This window comes from Anas platyrhynchos, chromosome 5 (genome assembly GCF_047663525.1).
Source record: "Anas platyrhynchos isolate ZD024472 breed Pekin duck chromosome 5, IASCAAS_PekinDuck_T2T, whole genome shotgun sequence".
In the NCBI taxonomy this organism is placed as follows: Eukaryota; Metazoa; Chordata; class Aves; order Anseriformes; family Anatidae; genus Anas; species Anas platyrhynchos.
Window position 1 is genome coordinate 17,658,492 of NC_092591.1, and position 27,809 is coordinate 17,686,300.

At 37.0% G+C, this 27,809-nt stretch overlaps 1 protein-coding gene across 2 annotated transcripts; it reads left to right on the forward strand.

Annotated features, from left to right (window-relative positions):
- The first annotated feature begins 5 nt into the window (after positions 1-5).
- NRDE2 (NRDE-2, necessary for RNA interference, domain containing) lies at positions 6-27,697 on the forward strand. Of its 2 annotated transcripts, none has more exons than XM_027458153.3 (14): positions 6-167; positions 6,864-6,972; positions 8,851-9,075; positions 10,361-10,510; positions 11,986-12,448; positions 12,638-13,040; positions 16,336-16,469; positions 18,176-18,299; positions 19,245-19,420; positions 20,051-20,437; positions 21,519-22,447; positions 24,633-24,771; positions 26,305-26,376; positions 26,933-27,205. In XM_027458153.3, the coding sequence occupies exons 1-14, from the start codon at positions 89-91 to the stop codon at positions 27,056-27,058; spliced, it is 3,516 nt and encodes a 1,171-aa protein (XP_027313954.3). In that variant the 5' UTR covers positions 6-88; the 3' UTR covers positions 27,059-27,205. The 2 variants fall into 2 exon arrangements, with proteins under 2 accessions (XP_027313954.3, XP_027313956.3); XM_027458155.3 differs by having other exon boundaries at positions 7-167; positions 8,854-9,075; positions 26,933-27,697.
- The last annotated feature ends 112 nt before the right edge of the window (positions 27,698-27,809 follow it).

Sequence of the window (27,809 nt, forward strand, 5' to 3'; positions counted from 1 at the left end):
GGTCCCAGCAGGCCCGGCGCCGCGCCGCCATCTTGCCCCTCCGCTCCGCGGGGCAGCTCGGGCGGGCAGCGGGGCAGGCAGCGGGGCCATGGCGCTGTTCCCGGCCTTCGCCGGTGCCGCCGAGCCCGGGGAGACCCCAGCGGGCAGCAGCGAGGGCTCCAGGAAAGGTAAAACCCTCGGGGAACCCTTCCCCCGGCAGCGCTCGGCGGGGAAGCCCTTCCGCTTCCAGTGGGCGCCGCACGGAGCTTCCTGCCCCGGCCGGCAGCGGCCCCGGGCTGCGTGTGGGGTCCGCGGGCAGCGGGGGGCTCTGAGGTGGTCCCCGCCCGCCAGGCCCGCCTCAGCCCCGCTGTTGCACGGGGCGGGGTGCCCTCGCCGCCGGCTCCTCCCTCCCCTGCGCGGAGCTGCGCGGTCCGAGGGGAGGCTGGGAAAGCTTAGTGCCCGCTGCTGCTTTCAATAAAGTTGCTGTCCTGCTGACCAAAGTTCCCTTCTGGGGTGTAAATTTGGAGAGAAGCTGAAGTAGGGACACCTGGGGTGTGGGCTGGGTGTGCGCGGGTTTGTTGCCAGGTGTCTGCTGGAGGCGTGGCTGTGGAAACGCTCGTCCTGGGGAAGGGTGTGCAAGCCGTAAAGGGTCGTTTTGGGAACTTTATGACTGAGAATATCATTCAGCTTGATCTTCTGATTGCCACGGCTGCTGCCTAATGAGTTATACTTCTATTAAATGAGCAAAGAACACGAGGTGGTGTATTGCGAAACGTAAAGTACACACTCAGTCACAACGTGCATTAATTGTACTGGGAGGTGTTCTGAACTCAGCTTATTGCTTGCCATCTCCCACTGCCCTTGCCTGTCCTGTAGAGACCACAGCAAGAGAAAAGTAACATAATCCCTGGTGTAAATTTCTTGGGTGTTTGGTCCAGTCATTATGGTGAGTTTTAGAAACTTTCATGAATACAACATAGGGTAAGCTACTTCCCACCTCCTAGCAAGTTCTGCATTTTGCCCTGATGGCATTGCACCTGTTGATACACAGCCTGCCAGTACAGAGATGCTTTAGCCGTGCTGGGGAGCCTTTCTGGTAACGCACTTGGTGCAGGGAACAGTGGGCATAATAATATCCCAAATCACAGCTTCTAGGAAGAGAGAAGCTGCTGTGCCAAGCAGGTGTACAGTAATGTTGCTCTAGTAGTGAGGCCTTTGCTTAAATTTTAAAACCCTGGGAATAGAGCCTCAGGTTTGTTATGCAGTCTGTGTCACCGCAGACCACCTGCCTGGAAGGTCAAGTTACACAGAAAAAGATGTTAAGATGTACTTTCAGATCTGGATTTCAGTTATAGCATTGTTTATGAGATATGTTTTGGTCTACTAGAAGCTTTTAATATCAGAATTATTGACAAAAGTTTAAGGATCATCATTTGTTCACTTTTTACGTTTTACGCAATTTTGTACTTTAACTATCGTATTTCAGTATAAGTAATAAAAATTAAGTACTCAGAACCACATTAATGGTGGCATATATCAAATTTCACACGTTCAGCTTGTGAGAACTTGAGAACTCGACAGACAACTTTGGTATCTGTCTGATAGATGACTCTCTTTCCTCAGAGCTGAGATGAAGCCAAAATCGATCGTGATACAGAGATCACTGAATATGTGTTTTTTAACATGATATGTAAAACTGGGGTGTCTTCAGCAGTCATTCAGGATAACTTTATAGTTTTATCATAAAAAATAGGTAATAATGTAAACACTGTCATCATATTTCATTCTTCTGACCTCTGTCTGATATTCTTTCAAACTTCCATAAATCATTTATAAATATCTGAAACAGTATTGCTGTATGCTCATCCTATCCTGCTAAAATGCTGAGCTGCAGCCATCTCTAGAGCACAACATAATTTTGTATATGGTTTCTTAAAATCATATTATCAAGTTTAATTACTTTTTGATAAAAGACCACAAATTATCAGTACTGAACAGAACAGTGGTAATAATTAACCCCCCAGGCAGTAGTAAGCATAATGCACAGCATTGTTTACAATCTAAAGTATTCCGTAGTTACTATGATTCCGTGATTTTTGCTGAAAGTACATTTTCAGCATTTGGAAAGGCAACTGAAGACCTTCATAAAACTCTTTAAAATGCCCCTTAGACATGCACTATATGTATATATACTATATATTTTATCTATATACACTATATATAATGCATATAAATATATATATGTAACTTGGTAAGGTTTAAAAAAGTGCCACTGGTTTACTTCTACTCTTGTACTCATGAATATAGATGGTGGAATGGAAGAATAGTAAATGCACACATATTATCACCAAAAATTTGTCTGTTATTTTATTTTCTGAAGAACATAGATCTGGTCTGTGAAAATACTAAACTTCTTAGATGTCTGACAAGAAAAAAAGAATGAAGTGGTAGAATTTTAAAGATTGAAATATTTGTATCCACCTAACTGATTCACTGGAGATTTGCAAGGAGGTTTGGACTTGCATGTTGCGTAATGGAAAAATTTGTTCAATTCTTTCCAGAGTATCAGGTCAGTTTGATTAAATTGTTCAGAAAACTCTAGTTGGAGAATTCTAAACATTGCACTGGTGTGTCCACAGAGGCATATTGACTGTGCTAGGGGGGTTTGTTCATGCAGTGTGATTCTTCAATATTTTAAAAACGCAATTTGATCTCATCTGTTCAGGTAGAACCAAGCCTAGGCCACCAGGGGATTAATGTTTATGACTCCAGTTCTCAAGGTGAGATTTCCTGTGAGGCACTAAAACAATAATTTGGCCTATTAAAAATAAATGTTACTCTGCTTGTGCTTACTGCCATAAGCACACTGTACCTGGTTTAGTGAGGGACTTCACATCTGCAGGGAAATAACAGGTACTTGCAGGTAAAGTTAAGTCAAAATAACATCTTAAAAGTTTGTTAAAATGGTGATAGTAAATGTTATTTTGCTATATTTAATGCAAATTTCCTATGGAAATCATTCTCATGCGTGCTTGCTGTGCCAGTATGCCAGCCTGCTTCTGCAATATCTCTCTCCCCCCTCAGGAGTTTTAACCCTTTCAAAAAAATTAATTGTGAGTGAGAGAGAGAAGTCATAAAACGAGGGGTCTATGAAAATCTGCACTTGCTTAGAAAACATAAATCTAGGCAAGTGACACTGTTGAGAGAGAGGCTGTAACATGAATTGAACTACTTGGCATTGAGCATATGCACGTTAGCCAACTAATAAACATCTTCAGAGATCACACTGATACAGCACAGGCTGCCTCCTGCCCAGCTGATAGGGAGGGGATGTGGGAAAGCAGCAGGGTCTGGAGAACTCCGATAATTCCTGAAGCTGTGGCAGTGGGAGAGAGTGTAAAGGATTTAGGGCACAACTCAGAAACCCAGGCTTCATTCTTTTGTAAGATGCAAGATTAATTTATTGACTTGTTTTGAGGGAGGAAAGTGAAAATTTTGCCAACTCCCTCGTTATTTAAAAATGTGGTTCCTGTCTTAGCACAGCCTTTAAGGCAGAGAAATATAGAGATAACTGCTTTCCACTCCTGTGCCAAATCAGGTATAAGCTCTGTTTAAACTGACTTGTAGATTCCAAGTGTGTTTTGTGCCTCAAGAAAATTGTATGCTTGATCAGCCCCTGCTTTTATTGTCTTCTAAAGCAGCTGAAGCTTTACTACTTTCTTTGTTAAATTTATTCTCTGTTCATTTTGTCAATGTAATCAATAATGCTATTTTAAAAAGTAATGTATCAGTGGGTTTTTATTTTTCAGTTTTTAAGCCTAAAGCTCCTAGTCCTGCTAAAGATCCATATCTTCATTTGGAAATTGCTTGGAACGCAGTGCCTTAATGCTCGAGGTTATAAAATTTAGCATACTTGTTGTATGCAGACATTTTTTTCCTATTTTGGGCTGCTCTGTATCTAAAGTGTTTACATGGTCAAGTAATATTGTAAAATGCATTATCTATGTTAATCTTTGGAGGACCAGATACTATGCTCTTGAAATTGACGGAAAGCCTATTTTGAAATGTACAGCATGTTAGAAGATGTTAGGTCAAGATCTTAAACATGTCTTAGACTAATGGTCTGGATCTCATAAGTCTTGAAATCTGAATTTCATCACCAACAACTCTGTATGCTTAAAACAATTCATTTAACTGTTCTGCCGTAGCTTAATTCTTTTTTTTTTCTGAAAAGCTTAAGCCAGTGTTTTATTAAGAAATGTCATGAGTATTGGTATTAATATATTTCAAGTGGTTTTGAAGCATAGTTCTTTATTCAAATCAATACAGAACTACCTTACAATAAATTAAATTCTGCCAAAATAAATAATTCTAGTAAATGACTTATTACACGTTGCAAAGTGAAACAATAATTTATCAAAAGGAAGCTCAAAGGCTTCTGGGGGATACCACGCAAATTAAAACAAAGATGTATTTTTTTTTAAGGGCACTGAATTTCTCCTTTATTTCTGTAAATGAATAAAAACCCTTATGCACAAATTGGTTGTATTTACCTAAATATGGAGTGCTCGGGACTGATTAATCTCTGAATTTGTCTATGTATAAGGAAGACGGAGCGTGACCAGTGGAAAGATGTGTTAGGGTTACGGTTTGTTCCTGCATTCCTTTACATCACTTCTTCAAAACCAAAATGAGCAGAAATAATTGAATATATGTAAGATACCCATTTCTAAATCAGCATCATATTTAATAAATATACTTGAGAAATCTCAGGCATAAGGCAGCACACTAGCATGTGACATTTATTGAATTAACTCATTTGGTTATGTAGTTATCAGGTGTAGGAAGTTATATAAGTCTTGTGTGTTTCACATATGGTATGGTTGCAGAATTATCTCTGAGAAGCATTATGGGATTTTGTGAAAAATGCTAAATAAAATTCTTCTAAGAAGCAATTCTGATTCTAGGTTGTTTCTTAGTACGTTTCTTACAGGACTGAAATGAGAACTTATTATTGCAGAGCACTTTATTCCCCAGCAGGGGGAATTTTGATAGGCAAGTCACATGTTGCTTGGATATTAGCCAGCAGAAATCTTTCCCCTTTAAGGTCACCAAAAGTTTTGGTCGAATGCTTTGTGGTAGATTTAGAGGTTTAGAATCAAGCACACGTATTTAAGATGAAGGTGCTTGTGCCACAGTGGATTAATTTAAATTCAATTGAATTAAGTAATAGGTTTTTATCATGTTTTAAATAAGTAATAATGGTTTAAAGGTCTTGATTGTAATTGTAATTTTGCATTAATATATTTTAAGTACTTCGGGGGGGGGGGGGGGAAGGGTTTTGGTGTGGATTTGCAACAGAGTGTGGTAACATTTGACATAGGTGTAGTGATTCCATTGCCAGGCAGATGGATACAATCATATGCATACAGGTTAGACAGCTGAATTTTTATCTTTCTGTTTTTCACTGTCTTGCATTTTGGTGATGGAAAGGATGGTGCATGGCAGTGCCCTGCGGTGTGCTGCCTGGGGCTCTTCTCTGTGCAGAGATGGAGACTTGGCATGGCGCAGCGAGGACGGCCCTCCTTGAGAGAGTGCTTGTTCTTTGCTGGCTAGGGCCAGCTCTTGGGAAGTGACAACTGGAGCTTTGCTTGATTATATGTACTTGATGAGTTTATCTTAGGTTAGCAAACTGTTCTGCAGCCTGCTCCATTTTAAATCCTTTTGTGGACAACAGAGACATGAGACAGAAGAAAGAATTTTGGTATGAAGAGATATTTCTGAAAGAAATACTTCTGAAGGAGGAGAGATGTATGGCTTGGCAGACAATGAGTTCATGCTATTTAAGTCTCAGAGGTCAGCGTGGTCAAAAGCACAAAGACAAGAATGTGACAGGAAGAACACTGAGGCAAAAACGGTTGTGAAGAGCATGGAGAACGGGCAGGGAGACAAAATTTGTTCCTTTGTTATCTCCCATGGAATGGCACCAGAGAGACTGCTGATAAATGCTGATAAATTCTGTGATTATGCTAAGCAACAATTTTTGTTTAATGTTAGAACAGTTCACACGCTTAAGGGTTTTCATAGAAATTAAATTTCTAGAATTCTTTCATAGAAGTTTTAATATCACTAAAATTAGGTCAGAAAGTCTACCTTCTATAGCCTGTCAACATCTGACCTGATAGATACCCGAAATGGTTGGTCTCTATGCTAAATGCTGATTAACGCATCAACATGAACATCAATTAGCCTTTTCTCATGCTGTATCCAAGGGTAATGGTATCTCAGTGGTTAGAGAACTGAGAATCCAGTGCCGTATTTTGACCTTGTATAAAACACTTGAGTATTCTTATCAGTAATGGGTGTCCCTATCAATAAAATTGTGTTCAAAATACTTTCCATACAGCAAGTAAAGCACATTTTGTAATTTTCTAAATTTGCATTAAGTTGCGTTTCATTCGTTACCTATGTTTCTTAAGTAATTATGTCCTTCTGTATTTTTTTCAGTTATACTGTTTGAGTCCGTACATGTTAAAATTAATACTGGAAAGAGACTTAAAAAAAAAAAAATATATATATATAGCAGTATATGAAACATATTACCTGCTTTCAGAATGAACTTCTAAGTATTGCTACACAGTGTCTTTTTAAAAGCTTAAATTGATGTCCCAAGAGAATCCTGGCTCCTAAATATTTTACCTGGTTGAAACCTATTGTTCTGCTAAATGGAAATTTCATGGACTGCTCTTCAGTGTCCTCAACTATTACACATGACTTAGTGACATTTTCTGCAAATTTAAATGTCTGCTGACTAGATTAACCCCTAACTTTAAAAAACATAGCAAGCTTATTTGTACTGATCTCACGCTTCTCTTCACCTGCAGACCTGGACTGGCTGAGTAACCCAAGCTTCTCTACCGAAGATGCACTGTTAGTGCATCAACGTACTACAGAAGTTGCAAATTCTACCCCTGAAAAATCACCACTAATAAGGTAGAATATACTTCAATATCTCTTTAGCTTCTTTTTTTTTTTTTGTCCTGCTTATCTTTTGTTATGGGAGACCAAAATCAGGAGCTTTTAGTGCTGCTTTTCATTCCACTGTTCACTATTTATAAAGGCCTGAGCTGAGTCATATATGAAAGTATGAATAATGCTTCCATGTCCTTTAACTTAAAATAATGAGAAGTTATACTTATATAATTACGTTTAAATTTTCTTTTTCTCACAGCTACATTTAAATCATTGTTATTTTGGCAGGGAAATGGAGCTGAGTGATGATGATTCTTCATTAGCTTTTGAATGTCCTTAGTGACCCTTGAATTAATGTAAAGATTAAGTATCATCTTTGTGATTTCTCTGTGAAAAACATTTAAATCAACCATTTTGCAGTCAAGTACAGGATTTATTTTTTTTTACTTTTTAAAAACTAGTTGAAGATGTGAATTAATGAGATAATACCTGTATCAAGTTTTTCAGCAGCATAGATTGTGCTGCTCACTGAAGAGGCTGATTATGTTATTTTTACAAATATGTGTTGTGAGCACCACATTTGTTAAAGTACTGGTTGATTTTTACCTTCACTTGAACAGTTGCTGTACTTGACATATCTAGACTATAACTAAAACTGAATAATTAATAGAATCCAGTTGCAGTTGCCAAGTTTGAAAACTTAGTCATGTTTAATTTTAAACAAGCTCCAGTGTTTATGTTGGCTGTTGGTGGCAGTGAGACAGAATGTCTTTATAATAAAAATCATGGTTGAATACATCCTTTCATATATTTATGTTTACATTTACATATATTGTGTAAATGAAATGCCATCACTGTTTTATTTATCAGTCATATATTCTACTTTTATTGTCACTAAGGAATTTACAAATTACCCTTCAGATAGAATGATCTAATAAACCCACCATATTTAACTTTTGAAAAAGAATGTAAAAAAAAAAATCTTAAGTATTACTGGGGTACAATCTCATTTCAATAAAAACTAATTAATATAGTTAAGATATTTCATTGTGTTTTTTTTTTTTTTAATTATTATTATTTTTGTTTGTTTTTAAGATTTCGATGGGTTCTCCCATGGATTCTTTTTTCTTCATACTTTCATACAAAGACACTGCTTTGTGTTCTTTTTGGAGGTGCCTTGCTTCTGAAACAATGCATTTCCTTTTATTGACTCATTAAGAATACTGAGCCTTGTTGCTCCTCTTTTAGTGTCATCTCTTAGTAAGTCAGTTGTCTATCACATGTAGTGTTTGTTATTACATTTTTTTATACGATGTTTATATGATGTTACTACAGTTTATTATACGACAGCATTAATTCAGTAGTCACCAAAAATTGTTCCTTAAGAAGTAAGATTTGAATTTTTAAGCTGGACGTGATCTTGAAAATACTTCTTTGATTTTTTTTTTTTTATGTAAATCATAATGAAACAAAGAAAAGGTACAGACTTTTTCTTTCTTTGTGGTCACCGTGAAAGGTGACCATCTTTTTAGCGTGACCTAAGTTGTCTCCACACAGTTGTTATAAGATTTTATCAGCTCATTGATTTTCTTTAATTTGGTGGTGATAACAGATGGATACTTGTATAGATCCCACATCAAAATGTCTTTGACAATTAAAAATTTAAGACTGTTTTTCAGCAATTCCAGAAGATGAGAAAAATATAATTGTTATTTACTGCAGTTCTACTGTATATTACATTTTATGGGTTGCTATTAACTCTCTTCTCCAGAAAGACAGGCAGGGTAGAGAAAGGTGAAGGGTAAAAATGTTTATGAGCTTTCTCACAGTGATATCTTTTTACAGTTCTACTACTCAGATATCTAAGTGTATATATAGATATATATACTCCTTTCCAAGCAGGACTACTTCAAGATCAGAGCTGTCAGGGGAAAGTGATTCAGATGAGAATCTGAAAAAGTCAAGTAAGAAAAGGAAAAAGAAAAAGAAAAAGCATCACCACTACAAGACAAAAAAGAAAGCCAAAGGGGACTCCAGCAGCAGCGAATCAGACTTGGACACTAAGCACATCAAGGACAGAGCTACAGCAAGTGGCAGAAATCGTGAAAAGGAAGCAGCAGCAAAGTATGTACTTATAAATACTATGCAAAATGTAAATTTGTTGTGTTTTTTTTACCTGTCTCTTCAACTTTATGAATGAGATTCTTGCCCCTGGTGTGTTGTTTTTTTTTCCTAACCTTTAAATAATCAAACCTGTGTTCAAAACAATTAAAAAGATTCGAATTAGAAACACCTGTTTTATCACTTCTGAGAAACAGTGACTAAAATATTCTGCAAAATACTGTTCTTCAGAACAAAACACGGTATGGGTGTAATGAAATATTTTTAAAGATGTTTAAAGGCTAATTTTGTGTATTTGTAAGCATCTTGTTTCCAGTCATGGGTCCTTGCTTTACTTGTAGAGCTTGGAGAGGGCTTGCATTAAACATTATTCTTAATTAGTGTAATAACACAGTTGTATTTGTCTTGTAATATAACTTCTTACTCAGAGTTCATATTTGCTTTTTTCTTCATGTTAAGAAAAAGCTTATATTAATTTAATATTTCTTTAATGTCCATCCATTTATTGCTATATGCCATATGCTTCATACTTCTTACTCATAGTATATCTGGGTGAGTATTTGAACAATTGAAATTGTTTTACCAGATCTTTTTTGTTAATTCTGGGAGCTCTGAAGTACTGTGTAATTGGTGGAGGTGTCATTTTTGCATGAAATAGTAGGTGTCTAGTAACTAGCATGATCCTTGAGCAGTAAAAGAGGTTCTACAAACACATTGAGTATTCTGCTTTGGCAAACCACATACACAGTCATGTGTTTTTCTCAGTCTCTTGGTTTTTGATGTTTTCAGTCTAAGTGGCTCTATCTAACTGGCTGTGTAAGTCGCCTTTCCCTGTTTCTCATCATGTTTGTCAGCTTGAGCAGCCATTTTGCCTCTCTGATTCTGCATCTGCTCCTGGGGAAGGAGTGAGGATGTCGTCACACTGAGGTTTTAACTTTTGTTACAGCTGGGTGTACTCCAGGCCATCTTTGACTTTTCCTCTATTTTCTACTTTTCCAAGGCAGATTTTGCAAGAGCTGACAGCACAGGTTCATAAGCACCTGTATATGCTATAAATATGTACACATTGTATACATCGTGTGTATACATGTATATATATACATGTATATGTATACACATTGTGTGTATATATATATGTATGCATATATATGTGTGTGTGTATATATATATATGCATACATACATACACATATATATATATAGATATATATACATACATGATGTTTCCTGGTTTTGTAAATGCTGAATATGTGCACAAATAATTAGAATATACTTCTCGTTTTCTTCAGTCTAGGTGATAAAACATCAAATCTTACCAACAACCGCTTTGTTTGGCTTGATGACGTCCAGGCTTTCACAGCAGAAACTTTCAGAATAGACAAGAAATCAGATCCTGCAAACTGGGCCTACAAATCCCTGTATCGAGGGGACATTGCAAGGTACAATATGTTGGTTTGTATTGGTTTGCAAGCTATCATGGAATCACTAACTCAAGATTCATTAAATTGAGGCTGGTTGTGAAATAGTTGACATTTCAAATTTTTATGAAGAAGGTGAGAAAATACCTTCTATAGCGTACTTAATAGTGTACTTAAAAATTTAACTTTGTATTGGATCAAAATATCATTGAATACAAAAGATGCCATGAAATAATGGGAATAAAGTACTTTTTAAAAACATTCTTTATGTAGTAGATCACAGGCATGTGAACCTCTAGATCTGCCATCTGGAGGTGGCATCATTCAAAAGTCATGGTTTCAAAGTCAGAAACCCTAGGTTCAGTTCTAGATAGTCTCCAGGTCGTTGTACATTTTGATCTCTTCATTGCTCTTTTTCTGTGCCTTAAAGGGAAATGAAGGTACTATGTTTCTCATATTAGAAATGTCAAAAAATTTACTTACTTGAGTAGTTTGAGATTTTTGCAAAAAGTGCAAATACTTTCTTAGCAAATGGATTCTGTGTTAGATTGTGCAGACGTTATACCAAAGAGTATCTGTTTAATGCATTGCTACATTTCAAATGGCTGTAGATGAAATTGCATATTCAACATCCTTAGTGGGTTACTACTATTATGCTAACGCTTCAGAGCTTTTCCCTGAATTAACAGAGAAGTCCATCCAAAATAGCTCACGCTGGGCTTATGTATTATGCATGCACACTTTTTGTTTCATGTTCTCAAGGAAAAGTGTTTACTGTGTATAATGTAATTATTTGTGGAGGAAGAGGGGTTGATGTCTTTTATTTTTGTAATATGTATACCTGTGCAGTAAAATTGCCTGGTTACAATCCATTCCACTTTTCTGCTAACTTTGGGTTGTCAGCTATTGTTTGAGATGGAAAATGTTATTTCGGCATTGCACATCACTGCATTTGCCATTGAAATGACATTTTTGGTAATATTTTAAAATGGCATCTTTCTTTGTTAGTCCGTAGCCTTCATTGTGGCCTTCATGAGTCTGTTTTTTTTCCCCCTCTTTTTGGCTTATAAGATGGAGAAAGGCTTAGGGATGCAAAAGAAAAATTACCAGATGAACTGCTGTTGTCTAATTATTCACTTTAAAATAATCTAATCTAAATACCATTAAATAGTGTTGTCTGTTGATCTTTGTCCAGGTATGTCTGCATGGTTTAAAGTGATTGGAGGAAAAAATATTTTTTCTTCTGGAAGTAAGATGGCCATCATTGAACTTAGAGAATGCTTTAAATGATAGAAGTTCTGATGGCACTGCAAAAATAAATAAAGACTTAAAGAGAGAGTTCCCAAGTTCTTAAACTTTTGAAGCTCTCTGCATATGCTATTTGGGTCAATTTGGATTAAAGTACTTGATTCATAGTTTCATATTTCCTTTCAAAAAGGAGTTATCCTTTCTTACATGTATTTTAGAATATGTTTAACTGTATTTTTCCTTTTAAGATATAAAAGGAAAGGAGAGTCCTGTCTTGGCATAGATGCAAAGAAACAATGTATAACTTGGGACAGTCCTGCATCCCAAAAGAAGCAATCACAGAGGCGACCTGAGCGCTACTTTTCAAAGAACAATGTGAAGACATTAAACACAGATGGGATTCCTGTTTGCAATAAAAGTTCTCCATCTGACTCAGCTGCTTTTATACCAGTTTTCCAAATGGAAAGCAGTGATCCTTCTGACACAACAGAGGTAAACCCTCTTGGGATTTATGATCCATCAACTACAGTGTGGCTGCAAGGAAAAGGAAACAAAGATGCAGAACATGAGCCTGTAAATACACAGCAGGCATTTCAGGAGTCTGTGATAAATGTTAACCCCATTCTGATGACAAAAGTGGAAGAATATAACAAGAAAGTCAGAGAAAACCCAAGAGATATTAATGCTTGGATGGAATTTGTTTCTTTTCAGGTATGTTTTTTGACAGACATGATTGCTTATTATTAAGTAATAAATACACAAATGTATTTCAGTTTCCTTTGTTTAGGACTATATATATTTACTGGAAAAGAATGAGCTGTTAATTCATTTTCACAAATGTCAGTGTTCTTCTCATGATGGTTGTTCCTAATGTTGTTATGATCTTTGTTTTGTTTAAAGGATGAATTAATGAGAGGACCTAGCCCTTATGCAAGTATGGGAGAGCAGGAAGTAAGAAGAAAATCACTGAAGTTAATCTTAGAAAAGAAACTAGCTATTTTAGAGAGGGCAATTGAAAGCAATCCAGGTAATGTTGATCTGAAACTCGCCAGGTTGAAGGTTTGCACAGAATTCTGGGAACCACCAGCTTTGATCAAAGAATGGCAGAAGCTAATTTTCATACATCCCAATAACCCAGAGCTGTGGAAGAAATATCTTCTGTTCTGTCAAAGTCAGTTCAGTACCTTTTCTGTTTCAAAAATCAATGGACTCTATGGAAAATGCTTGACTACGCTGGCAGCTGTACAGGATGGCAGCATGGTGTCACATCCCCCACTGCCAGGCACAGAAGAAGCTATGCTAGGTAAGGAAGTTTTTCTCTCTTTTGTGATATGGTCAGAAAGGTCTTCATAAGAGTTGAATACATTCTCTGTAAGAACAGACTTTCCTATCTATTATAGGAAAATTTTATTCTCTTCAAAATGCTGGCATCTTGTTTTCTTAGCTGAGAATTGAAGCAGACATTCCAACCAAATATGGATACGGCAGATGCTTCCCTTCCCCAGATGAGTTTGTGATACACCATCCAAGTATAATGTCCTGAGTGGTTTACAGTACAACGGCAAGGCTTAAGAATTGCAGCCGGCAGCCAAGAGAGGTGCTTTTATCTTTGAAAAGTGTTTAAAAAAAAAAAAAGTTTGGTTGTGAAAGAAATGATCTCTTGTTCAAAAGTTTGTTTTTTTTTTAATTACTTTTATCTAGAAAATAAAAGGGTAATGTGAAATTTTTGTGAGAGTCACAATGAATGCATTCAGAATTCTGAACTGCAATGCTATACAATCATGCCATTTGCATTTATTGTATGCATTTATCTGCAAGTTAAAATTTATTATATAATTATGCCTGGAAGGAAAGTTAGTCAGATGGTTAGGATGCTGGACAGGATCCAGGCAAGAAACAGGTTTGTGCTCAGTTCTGGCACAGGCTTTAAATTTGTCTGGAGCCAAATGAAAGTTATATCCCGTTTCAATTATGCTTCTCTACCTCAAAGGGTCATTGTGATCGTTAATCTATGGATATGCTGAGGAGGAAAATATTAGTGTCACTATGAATCTGGATTATTTTTCTTTTAAAATACATTTTAAAGCTAGAAGAGACGATTATGCTGTATTTCGTGCTTTTTCATCTGTGGCATAGTCCAAGAAACTTCTATTTTTGTCCAAATCTTGAAAGTGCTGTTGGAACAATAATGCTATCTGTTAAGCAAGTCTTGACTTTAAGATTATGATGCCAATGCTGTGTTACAAAATAACTTAAATTCTTTGGATCTCTTACGGTGGTCTTCTGATTCATTTTGGATCAAGAGCTGGAAAATGTTTTGTAAAGGAAAAGTCCCCTACTGGCAGGTGGCTGTTGTACTGCCTGGTATCGTCTGATCTTCTAATTACGGTCTTTGACTTCTAATACTTCATTCGCTTTGTATGTCAACACAACAGATGTTTCTCGGGACAAATGTTTTATTCAGCCTCCACATGTATATTTTTTTCAAACAGGAAGGTTTCCTTTTTTTTTCTGCACAGAACATATTTACTTGTTAAATATTTTGTGAAAAAAATGTTTTTCAATATGGTCCCTTTAACTAGTTTAATCTGTTACGTTGAAACGTTTTTCACAAAGCATACTTGTTGGCAAGTCTACCCGTATAAATAGGTTGAAAAAACAACTCAACTTTTCTTGTGTTTCTGTTCACTCTTAATTTCTACTTGTCCTGTATTAGCACTATAGTGAATTGTTTACAAGCACTGTCAAGAACTTTTTTTTTCTATTATATCTTCCCCACGCACACTCCACCCCACCCATACAGACACTTTGGAATTCAAGTAATAGGAGTGGAGAAACTTCCAGGGGGGTCTTCTTGGTCTGAAAGTGTTTTTTTTATTATTATTATTTTTAGTTCCTTAACTATTTGTAATTCTTGAGGTAAGTTTGAACTAAGAAATCTACAAATTTTTGTTAACATAAATCTACTAAGAGTTTCACGAATTAGGGGTAGATGTATGTAGGCTTCTATCATCAACCTTTGATAATGATAAAGTGTAAGAGCTAAGTTTAAGTAGTGGTGGACTGTGCCATCTAGTGTTCAATTATGTGCATGATACTATCTGCTTCAAAACAGTATCAATGTATTTTTTAAACATGAAGAAAGGTAAAGATGTATTTAAAATTATAGATCAGTCTTCAAATATTTTTATCTTGTAACATTTTAAATTTACTAGGATCTGTTAATGTAAAACAAGTGAAAATAAGCATCCTCAAGTTCTGCTGTGGAAAGGCAGTCCTGTTTTTCAAATTATACGTACCAGCTGGGGAGAAACATCCATACCTTCTAGGTTCGGCTCTAGAAGTGTCCTAGCATCGTAAACCAAATTAAATATGTATGCATGTTGTTTTCAGTTTTTATCACAAAGAAAACACTGATCTTTGCATTTCTTCAGTTTTCTTTTTTGTCACACAGAAAGTCTTATGCTATTAGTTATTTTTGGCTCCAGTTTGACAGCAAGTCCTGATGAGATATTCTCTTCATTCAGAACATTTTAATCAATGTTCATTAGTTGGAAGCTGATGAACTGGGAAGCAACAATTTTTTTCAGTGGCAATTGGATACCAAAATTGATGGAATAAGTGCCTAAACTGATTAAAATGCTTTGGAAGATTCTATTAGACACTTAGCACACTTCTTGTTGTTTAATGAGATTTCTGAAGGTATTTAAGTCTTTGTTGTCAGAAAGAATGACCTTGCAGGAAGATTAATGAAACGCTTACTTCGTATGTGCGCATATCTGGTGTAAATCTGAACAAGAGGAATAAATTGTTTGCCACTCAATATAAAGAGATAAAATCATCATAATTTGTATAAACCTATGAAGTTGCATTTGTATATCTAGACACATACATACTTTGTTTTGGTTTTGAAGGTTTTTAAACAAAGCAGTGTTTGAGTAACTATTTTCAAAACTATCAATGAATTATCTGTCTTATTTGTTGCAAAAATTATAATTTAAAGCACTTTGTCAAACAGCCCCTGTTTTGTTAAGAGTTCAATGTTATTTAGAGTATTCAAATGTCTCTGAAATGTTCTTGCATTATCTAGTAGTAGTTTGTTTGTTGTTTTTTTTTTTTTTTAATATGTTATTTTTCTAGCTCTTTTCTTTTGTCCTAAAATTGTCATTTGCAAACATATGAATAGAAAATCTGAGGTTATTCTTTCCTGTATAAGCTGGGATTTGAGGCTCAGTGTGTAGTAGGGGTATGACAATGATTACAGAAATAATTTGTTGAAGAGCAAGGGACAGGATGATTCTCTAATCTCAGGCAGTAATGCTTTGGCCAAAAGACCAGACTCTCATAAAGGAAAATAAAATGGCATCTGTTTAGCACATTTAAAGTGGGAGGACTTGAAGTTACTACAGTTACTACAATAATTTTGACATGCTTTTATGTCAGTTACTACTATGTTTTGGATTTTGACACTGTTCCAGAACAATTATGCTCCACAGCACTTCATGTATGTCTTTTGTATATTTGTGGGCTTTATTAAAATACTTAACAACAACAATTTCTTTGAAATAAAAAAAAACTTTCTTTCCTTTCCTTTACAGCTATATTTATTCAGCAATGCCACTTCCTGCGACAGGCTGGCCATTCTGAGAAAGCAGTGTCTTTGTTTCAGGCTCTGATTGACTTCACCTTCTTTAAACCTGACAGTGTAAAAGATCTGCCAACAAAGGGACAGGTAGCAATTTCCATTTAAATGGGTTTATGTCCTTGTGCATTACAGAGAATGCTGCAGCAGAAAAATATTGATGAATTTTAAGGACATAAGGAAAATATTTTGAATTGCAACTGACTTTGTGGCTCTTCAAGGTGGTGTCTGCATTGGAAAAATATTGTGGGTCCTCTGGAACTACATGCCAAATTGCTGCTGCTTCTGTATATAATGGAAGTGCAATGACCAGTCATACCTTGTCTTCCATCTTGCTAAAATGACAGAGAAAATTCAGCTGGCTGACCAAAGTGTCGGCAGTTAGTGCTTTCCTGCTTCTTTTCCCCGAAGTTAAAAGTTCTCCCCAATGTTAAAAATCCTTTTATTATCCCCACCTTCTCCAGCATCCACTACTAAGACATTATTTTTTGCCCTCTAGATGCTGTTGCCCATCAATGGAGCAATCTTTTACTATAAATAATACCAGTGTCCTCTTAAAATGCCGGAAGTGTAGACTTAATTATAATTATCATGCAGGATGGAACACTTGGCATAGTTGCACAAAAAAAAAATAATAATTAAAAGACAAAAACAAACAAACAAACACAACCAAACAACAACAAAAAAACCTGTTACACTTCCAACCATTTGAAAAGACTGTAAGATTACCTGTAGTGTTTAAATCTATTAAGAAGGCAGGATGGAAAGGAACCTAAATTAAAAGGACAAAGTCTAGTTGGAAAGTGCAGTTCTTCAAAATAATAAAATGCCAGATTTACAGCTGGTGGAACATCTTTAATTCTGCCCTCTTGTAGAATCATGACTCAGTCTTGAATTAGTTGCTTCCGTACTGTTTTCACAGTTTACTTTCTCACTTTTTGCAAAGAATAAATCCATAAAGAGTAGAATTAGATTTGTAAACCCTGCATTTTTTCATACAGTGATGCTGATTTTTCTTACAGTAAATTTTGTTGTTAATATTTGTATTTGAGTCGCATCTCAATGTCCAAGCCAAGGTTTGGTACACAGCAGAAGCATGAAGTAGGAGAGAGATGGTTATTAGAGCAAAGTATACACAATGCAGGGGAGGAATTGATCAGTCTAAAGGTGATAGATTGCATACAAGCAGTGAAGAACTACAACCCTGAACTTCTGATTCACTGAAAGGTGCCCTGAGATTGTTGATCACCTGAAATCTGAGAAATAAAAGGCCTTACTGATCTTTTCCTCTTATCCTCAGTCCACTCATGTTTATGTCCAAGTGTAGCATTTTGAATCATAGGAGTATGATTGTCTAAATCATCATTCTGTTATCCAAATTCTTCATGGTCCCAAAAAAGATGGAGAGGAAAGGAGATTTGGGTTCTGAAAGCCACATCTTGGGGACTTCAGATCCTTACCCCTGAAGAAGCTGAATAGGATATTTGGCACAAGAGTCTTCTGCATTCTGTAAAAGCTTAATACAATTTTTTTTGTTTTGTTTTGTTTTAAAAACAATCCTTATGTTAAAGAGAAGAGCTGATGACAGTTGTGCTGTGCCACAGACATAACCAAAGTACTCAGGTGTTGCTGCAGCTTCTTAAGTAGCATCTAACAAAATCTTTAGATACAGAAGCTGCTCACCAATAAGTGACTGTAGGGGTCTGGAAAACTGTATTGATCCAATCAGTGTCTGTACAACAGCAAAAATTATTCTAAATATGTTTTGTTTTGGTTTCCCCCGCTGAAAAAAACAGGTGGAATTCTTTGAACCCTTTTGGGATAGTGGAGAACCACGAATTGGAGAAAAAGGAGCAAGAGGCTGGAGGGCATGGATGCACCAACAAGAAAAGGGTGGCTGGATTGCTGTTGACAAACCTGGTATGCCCATGTCAATATGTGTCGTTCCTATGTCCATGTAGTAAAAACATTGCTGCCATCAGTTTATTTTACTGGAAATTTATGTGTTGTGAATTGGGAATGTTTCACATAGTTAATGGTAAACATCACAACAAGAATTTGGATATGGTGTAAAAATGGCATGATTTACTACCAAAAAAAAAAAGTACAGGTAACCATACATTTTGAGGAAGTTTATTTTTTTTTTTCTGAGCCACAAGGAAGTCTCTACAAGCTTCCCCTTAACATTAACTTAGAAGGGCTTATCAGTTACAGCAAGCAATTAATACATACCTGTCACAGGAAAAATATGCTGATAATGTTTAAGTACCAAAAGGATTATCAGAAAAGTAGGATGAGATTAAACACTTCTTTTTGTATGTGTTTAACTACAATGGTCGTTTCTGTTGTGTGTTGCTTAAAATTTTGAAAAATACCAGGTGTTTTAAAGCAGCGTTGTCAGTCTTAGTTTGCAATGTTTAATCGTTGTGATAATGCATTTTGAGGAAACGCAAGTAAAGTGTTTTATGCACATGAATGTTCATAGAGTGCATTTGAGATACCGTGCCCAGATATGAAGAAACTAAACTGCATAAAAAAGTAGCTACTGGCCCTTTGCTGTGGCTTATAAACTGCTGTTGTTAAGTGCCCCACAGCCTGATGAGGATTTATTGTTATCTCTGTGATAAAGTTTGGGTGCTGACACTGGTTCACTCGTTCAAATAGTTTGGAAACCTGCACTTACAGAGATGGTGTCAAAACGCAGAACTATGATGTGGAAATCTTCAGCTCCATCCTGGAAACAGATGCAACGTTAATGAAAACAGGCATTTTAAAAATAGTTAAATTATATGTCAAGTCTGGTCTTTGGATGTGGTAGATTAATTTTTCTTTAATATCTGTGTGGGTGTTTTGATCTGTTTTTAGATGATGATGATGAAGAAGAGATAGATGAAGACGAAGAAATAAAGGATAAAACTCTCCCCAAGTGGCACATTTGGCTGGATATTGAATATTCTCGTGAAGCAAGACATTGGCTACCTTGGAGGCCAGAAAAAAACAAAAACCAAACTGAAGAAGACTGTGAAGATCCAGAAAGACAGGTCACTCTAACATAATAAAACAGTGGGAGATAAACTTAGCTTTGTGTTTGGATTCATTGCCAACAGATATTTTCAGAGGAGTAATTCTTTTTTCATTTGTTTGGAATTCAAAAGTCACCTTAGGTTTTGTGCTGAGACTGCTGAAATCCATAGGAACCTCATGGTAAACTTTGGGCTGTAGGTGAATAGCCTTGCTGTTCTGTGATTTCTCTCAGCTGTATATGGAAATATCACAGACTGTGTTTAAGATGATATCCGCATTAAATAAACAAAAGTTTTGCTGCCTGAATTTAGCTTCAAGTCAGATATTTGGACTTTTTTTTTTCTTGGGAGAAAAGGTAAAGTCAGACATTGATCAGGCCTTTTAACGCATTTTTATTTGGAAAAATCAATAATATATTTTTAGACTTTCATTGTGTTAAGTGTTCTGTATGGGTCTCTGATAATCTAGAGCAAAGAAATATCTCGAGAGCAAATTTACCATCTGACTGGGAAAATGCATTGCTTTTCCCTTACCATTTAATAGTAATTATAAATCTTTATTGACTTCAAAAGTTTCTCTAGTTACGTAGGTTTCTTGATTTTACTTGATTGCATAAATTGAGTTTTGATTTGTTTTTTGTTTTAAAGGTTTTATTTGATGATCTTGGACCATCCATGATCCAGCTTTCTAATCCAGACCTTCAACATCAACTGCTGTACTCATTTTTGCAATTCCTGGGAGTGCCATGTATAAGTAAACTCTTTCCTCCCAACCTCTATATTGCCATGGACGAAAATAACATCTTTGACAATGTACTTTCTGATGAAAAGCCACTGACTTCTATTGATGTGCCACTATCTGGATTCAACAGTATTGGTCATATGGACACGATGCTAAGAGGCAGACAGCATATAGGCCATTATAAAGATGGAGAGGAATTCATACAGAATGTTTTTCATGCTCTATACCTGCTATTTTCAGGAAAGGAAAAATCTAACCTGTCCATTTGTTGGTTACAGTATGAAATATCTAAGGTAATGAGAAATCTGCATATAACTGCTTTTGTGCTGTGTGATTTCCTTGTGTGTTTATGTTTAATTAGAATAACTTCTCAGGAAAATTGTCTTAGAGGACTGAGTATTCAAAGCAGTAAGTGTCAGTTAAGATTGCCCTGGGGGCAAAAGAAAAAAGGGTAAAAAAACAAACAAAAAAAAAAACCCCTGTTCTTCAGTACATTTTATACAGAAGCATATTTTCATGTAGTAAAGTATTTCTTGCAGTCTTAGATAAATGTTAACATGTTGTCTACTGCTATATGATACTTCATATGCTAGACAAGAGTGGATGCAAGTTGTTCTTTTTACAAGGCAAAGTGAATGAGCCAAGAACTTTCATCAATATATTCTACAAAGTGCATAATCCCCCATACCATGATTTTAGCACCTTATGAAGAAACCCACTGCTTCCTTTGCAAGTTACTTTTGCAGTGTTATTGAAGGAAATAACACCTTATTACTTGAGTCTGGATTTAAGTGAAACTGTTCACTTATATGCCCAATAGATGCCCACAAGACTGCAGTTTCTCTTAGCACTTCAGAAAGTTTAATTTTGTGTTTTCTTATGGAAGAATTCTCTGCCTTTTACCCAAACATCACCTAACCAGAAGGTTTCCTATGAAATCTCCAGATTTTTTTCCCCAGCAGATTGCTGTGAAAGTTACGTGGAGATTTATTTGTGCTGGTCATAAGCTGCATCTAGCCAGACAGGATTTTTATTTAGTTCTTCTCAACCATTACAGGATAGCAACTCCTTTTTTTGGATGAGTTGGCCTTTTAAACCAGTGGAATTTGATACTATTTAATGGCAGTGCCAGGCATGAGGATGATAAGCCTGTGCAATTTGGGTATGTTGGAGGAAGCTGACAACAGGCAGCTCTGACAACTTACAGTGTTCAGTAGCAACAGCTCTGGCCAGTGGTGAAATATGGAACAATATGAAAACAAAGGCAGTAATGAAATCAAAATGCTGTGAGGTTTGGCTTTTTTTCTTTTTTTTTTCTTTCTTTTCTTTTTTCTCACCTCTCTCAAAATGTGTTCTGTTTATTCTTCGTTGCAGGTAGTTCAGTGTCTCCAAACAAAAAACAAGAAGAAGCTGAAAGCACAAGGGAGGAAAAGTAAAAAATTGGCCAAGAATCTCCTTAAAGCACCTGACAACCGAAATGACCTTTCTCTTTGGAAACTGTATGCGTACCTAGAATGGCTGCTTGGAAACACTGCTGATGCTAGGAAGGTATTTGACACAGCTCTGAGCACAGCAGAGACGGGAGGATTGAAGAGTCCCAAGCTGTGCAGCCTCAGTCTGCTTTATGCTCAGCTAGAAGTGGAACTCCTGGAAAGCCTGGAAGGAGCTGTCACATCGCGCGCTGTTCATATATTGACTAAATTGACTGAAAGTGGACCGTATGTGCCCTATAATGGACAAGTGTTATCTGTTAATGTCCTGAAAGCTCGTAAGACGTATGAGCATGCACTGCAAGATTATTTAAATAAAACACCAGTTTCTGATCGGGATCAGGTCGGTGAGTCTAACCAGCTGGTTAACTTGGTTGGATGTTACGCAGTGTTCCAGTACTTGACCGTTGGGATTGATGCAGCGGTATTGGTATATGCACAGGCTTCGGAAAAACTTCAAGTTCCTGCTCCAGAGAAATGTGAAAATTCCGGAATGAATTCTGGCGTTCAAAATCTTCCCACAGCTCTTGAAGCTGTCACACTGCTGCACACAAATTTACTCAGGTTCCACATGAAAATTAGCGTTTATCCTTTGAATCCTTTGCGAGAGGCCCTAACGGAGGCACTGAGGAGATATCCTAGCAACCAGTCCCTCTGGAGGTCGTACATCCAGGTCCAAGGGAAGTCTCACAGTGCTAGCAAAGCACGAAGGTTTTTTGATGGTGTCACGAGGTCTACCAGCTCTTTAGAGCCGTGGCTGTTTGCAATCCAAGCAGAGCAAATGAGAAAAAAACTTACTGAGCACGTCCAGAGGTAATATCTTGCAGCTCCTTGTGATAACACTTTTTTTTTTTCTGTCTGATCGCGTAACAGAGGAGAGAAAATGCTGTCGTTCTTTTTTGCAGATGAAGATGCTATGACTAGGGAGGGTTATTTGTTTGAGACCAGACAGCGAGCTGGTGACAGAATCCTGAACAAAATTAAAGGCCTAGGTTCTAGTCTCATGTCCTTTCTGCTGGCTCAGATCGTGTGTTGCTTGTGTTTGATTGCTCGGCTCTGACATCAGGATGGTACATACTTATTTGCCTGATTTTTAAATGACTAAGAGCCTGCCTAGATGGCCAGAGTAGACATGATGAGCCTATAAACTGCTGAATTTTAATACGTACAGCAAAAAGGAGTGTAAAACAGAGCTATATTGGTTTCTGTCTGAGCTCACTGCCCTACTTTACTCCTGAGTTGCAGAATACAGTGGTAGCAGATCTGTTTCCATAGTGAGTACTTGAGGGTTCGGTTTTTATATGGGACTGTTGCTAGGTAGAAGAGGCTGGAAATTTCCTGAATTTGTGGTGTGGTCTGGGCTTGGGTATTATGCTCCCAGGAAAGGAAAAAGGGGTAAGAGATGTGAGGAATAGAGGTATATGTTTGTTCTTAAACCTTAGTCTCTTGTCAACCCATTGCTAGGAGCTACCTATGCCATGCTACCTGTGTATCTACAATACTGCCAGCTTGGTTCTTTGTGTCTGCACATAGCAACAGAGATTTCTAGGAAACTGTTATCTGGAGGCTTTCCATAGCTGTAAGCATACAATCTTAGCACTTGATGAAATTATCAGTATGCTTTAAAATGATGTGACCACTGCTTTGATTGCCTCAGTCTGGCAACAGGCATGCACTCGTAGCAGTGACATTCCTGAGCTGTCAGGGTTTGTGATCCTAAATTGCAGTAAAAATTCTACTGCCATCAAATGTAAAGGACAATTGTGATTTGATTTACTGTTAATTGCAGACTGACAATATGATGGTTTTCATTCTCGTTACTGGAAACCCATGTTAAAATTCCAGAGTGGTGATTTTCTCTGTGACATTTAGCTCCTTTCCAGATTGTTTTCTGCTAGCATGGCTGTTCCTGTAAATTACATTTGTATAGGGACAAGCTGGATGTTGCAAGAGTGCAGCTGACCTACTGCAAAGGAGATAAATGGCCTGTGAGTCATGAATTAAAAATAATGTTTTATGTTGTGACAAACTAAGCAAAGGTCTGTAGTATGTGTGACTGTTTCCTGTTCTGTTTCTCATTTCTGCATGTTTAAATGCATAGAATTCATGAAAGAAATGAACATCAAGAGTAAAACGGTAGCATGCATAAACCAAAGTGAGATACAATGCTCCATGGAGAGTACATTACATCACATTCTGCCATGGCTAAGGTTATGATGAGAGGAAACATGACCTTAAAGACCCTTGAAGAAAGAGTCAAATGAGGAGCACTAAGCTTGAGTGGAGCAAGCTGCCAGGATAGGAAAATGCAGAAAGAGAGGTGATGCTGCCGTGAGTGCTCCAGGCTCTTCCAACACAAGCATCAAAAATAAGCCAGTCTGTATCAGCTGTAGATAGAAAGTAATGCTTCAGTGAAAAACATGAAAAACATTTTGTGTTGGGCCTGGATCTTGTGGGATTTGAAACTCCTGGGTCAAATATAAAATGGTTTCCTGTTCCAATCACAGTTGACATCCAGAGCTGTAACCTAGGGCTTGATACAAGATCTACAGATGGTCTTACAAAGGTGAATTTAAGCAGACTTGTCTGGGTACCAAAAGAAGGCTTCTTGATCTAGACTTGCATTTGGTTTGAGCTGCTTTGCCAAGTTTTGAATGATACAATGTCTGGAATGAACACTAAGATAAGTGTTTTAAGATTATATGATAGCAGATAATTATTCTCAGAAAAATCATCTCCAGTTGAACAGGGTTAATTTTCCAGCATGCTTTAATTTCCAGAAAATATCTCATTTAGCTTCTTTTAATGGAATTTTCTATTTAGAAAACTGGCTAAAAATCAGTTCTATGACATTCAGAGTTCACAGCATGAAATGCAAAATTGTCCATATACAGTGCTGTGTGAACAGAAGACAGTATGTTGATCTTTCCATCTGAATGTGGTCCTTTATCTTGTGTTTAAGTGATTGTGTTTTTCTTTTTTCCCCTCTCTGTTTCAGGGCAGATGTTGGTGAAATATATTATACTATTCCTGAAACTGGGTTAACAAATAGGATTATAGCTCTATTTGAACATGCCACTCAGAGTGAAAATGGTACCCATTGTCCACTGCTATGGAGGATGTATTTGAACTTTCTGGTAAGAAGAGTGTATCCATTTTACTACATCTGCCACATCTGGAATTTCTTATGGGCACAGCTATGATGATATATTAAAAAAGAAACACTAAATGGTGCCATAGCTATATGATTTTCGAGGTGACTTATTTGTGAATTGTAATGCTGCATCTTTTTGGCATATTTGGGAAAATTTCCTTCATAAAGATCAGAAGGAGTGATAGCTTCTGACAGTGTGGTTTTAATACAGGTGCATGTAAGTTATTGTGGCTGCCCTCTCACACAGGTAAAACTTATTTCATGAGATATCAATAGATGGATTCCCCCTGGTCTGTCTCACAATATAGAGGCAAGTGGTCAGGGGAGCAAAATTTAAGAAAAAAGGAAGCAAATCTAAGGAAGGGATGTAGGATTTTATGATTTTTATATAAATAAGCAGTGATGACTTGTATTTGTATCTTAGACCTACTTTAGTGTTCTGTATGGAAATTGTGAGGACTCTGATATTTCAGTCAAAGCTAGATCCCGATCTTGTATAACTTCACGGGATCCCAGAATGGCTGAGGTTGGAAGGCACCTCTGGAGGCCATCTGGTCCAGCCCCTCTGCTCCAGCAGGACTTAACAGAGCGTGCTGCCCAGGACCGTGTCCAGATGGCTTCTGAAGATCTCCGGGGAGGGAGACTGCAGCCTTTTTGGGCAACCTGTGCCAGTGCTCAGTCACCCGCACAGCAAAGTGCTTCCTGATGCTCAGATGAAACCTCCTGAGATCCAGATTGTGCCTCTTGCCTCTTGTTCTGGCACGGGGCACCACTGAAAAGAAGAGACTGGCTCAATCCTCTTTGCATCCCCTTTTCAGTTATTTGTATACATGCATCGCTATTCGGCAAAGGGAGATCAGGACACCTGAACAGCACAAGTTTCTGCAACCAACATCACAATAATATGCAAAAGAATTTCTGGATTTTAAGAATTGACAAGGGAACTTGCTCATTTTTAGCAACAGTCAGAACAAGAGAAAACGTGATTTTGTGCCTGAAGAGCTCTTCTCCAAACATCTCAATGCATTTAATATATTTTTGGTATCCAACCGTAACAAGCTTATCTGGAGTGAAAAAGCATATGGGTATAGTCTCTTCAGTGCACAAAAATAATATATTATCACCTTCACGGTACCAGAGATGCTTTTGTGTGGTGTAAGTTCTGGGTAGTGATGCACACTCTTGCCCATTGCGATATTACTGTGAAATACAGGCAAAGGCATTGGCTTCAACTGAAATATTCAGTGGCAGCTTCTGCTGCTGCTCTCTATTCTACTACTTGTCTCACGAGTAAAACACTGAAACCCCCTAAGGACATCTCTTTGATTACACAGGTAGTCATCACTGTAACCTATCCAACTGTATAGCTATCACAGGATATAGTAGGAAGGACTCCTCAACAGAGGAACACCAAGCTTTTCATTGGGAATTTCTTTTGTCTCATAGACAGTTGTTTTATTATTTCAGTTATTGCTGTATTGAATTATGAACGTTTTTTTTTTTTTTTCTCACACAGGTTTCAGTAGGAAAAAAAGAAAAAAGTAAAGGATTGTTTTATAAAGCCATTCAGAACTGTCCTTGGACAAAAGTAAGCATTGAAAAAAATAAGCCTGTCATCAGTACTCTAGTTTTTGAAGTTCTGTATTTAAAAAAAAAAAACAACTAAAAATTATAATTTAGTAGTTATCATAATGGGTAAATGAAATGAAAGTAGAGCTTTCCAAAAAGCAACTATAATATTTATTTATTTATTTTTAAATAAAAAAAAAAAAGATCTGAAATGGAGACAAACATAGTGGTCAGTGCTGTTTGCATTTCAGAACAGAAGGGTGTTAAGGAGCACCCACAACTCCCCAAATGATGGCTGAGTATGCTGTAAATGCTCCAGCACCTCTTGATCTATGAGTTTTATCTTTTTGAATACAACTGTTTAGTAACAGTTGGAAAAGGCTTTGGTTAAACATCTGCACTGCTGTGAATGTAGAAATTCTAGTTCTGTTGGTATTATTTTTAGGAAGTGTATGATATTTCCTGTGTTCTTGCTGCAGGGTTGTTTGCATGTCTGCATACTCTTTCTATTATGTGTCTTGCTGTGATAGAAAAATGGCAGATAAAAAGTTCTCATTTTACCATTGCCTTTCCAGGTACTGTATATGGATGCAATAGAGTACTTCCCTGATCAGCTACAAGAGACACTTGATCTAATGACTGAAAAAGAATTAAGAGTGCGGGTACCTATGGAAGAGCTGGATCTCCTGTTAGAAGTCTAAGAGAAGATTGTGTAAGAGCGAAGAAAGTACACAAGCTAGTTCCAAAACTAACACTTAGTTAGAACTGTCTCTACAAGCTGGAGCTCTGTTGGGACTTGGGTACTATGTACTTTTTTTTTTTTTTTTTTAATTTTTTTGTACAAGTTGCTATCAAAATGGAGTTCTACTAGCTGTGAGTATTCTTGGATCAAGTACTGCATTTTGCCCACAGAAATGCATCCATTTCTCTGAAGTATTCCTGGCTCCCACAGAAGGATACCCTCTCGCAAATATCCTCCTGTTGAATGTTGCCCACATTTCTTCTTCTATTGTTTGAAATTACATTCCCTGGAGTTCAATAGAGATTCAGTACATGCCAATTATGGTTTGGTGAACAGCACAGGAAATAAACATCTGCCAAGTGGATGCTCCACTGTCCTCCAGCTGGCAGACTTCAGTAATTTCCTTCAGCTTGGTATGCGTGTGTATATATAACCACCGAGTCAAACAACAGTTACATCTGTTCATAAACAGTGAAGGCCAAATCTTTGCTTGTGCAGGCACCTATTTTGGACTTGTATTTGTATGTTTTGACAGATGACCATTTTAATATGAATATTTATGAAAAATATACCTTTAATTTTTAAAATTCAAATGGAACTTGATTTTCTTTCTTTCTTAATTTAATAAGATTGTTGATACATTAACAATGAAACTTTATCCATAGTGCATCTCTGAGCAGCCCAGTTTAAAAAAAGTTTTTGTAATTGAT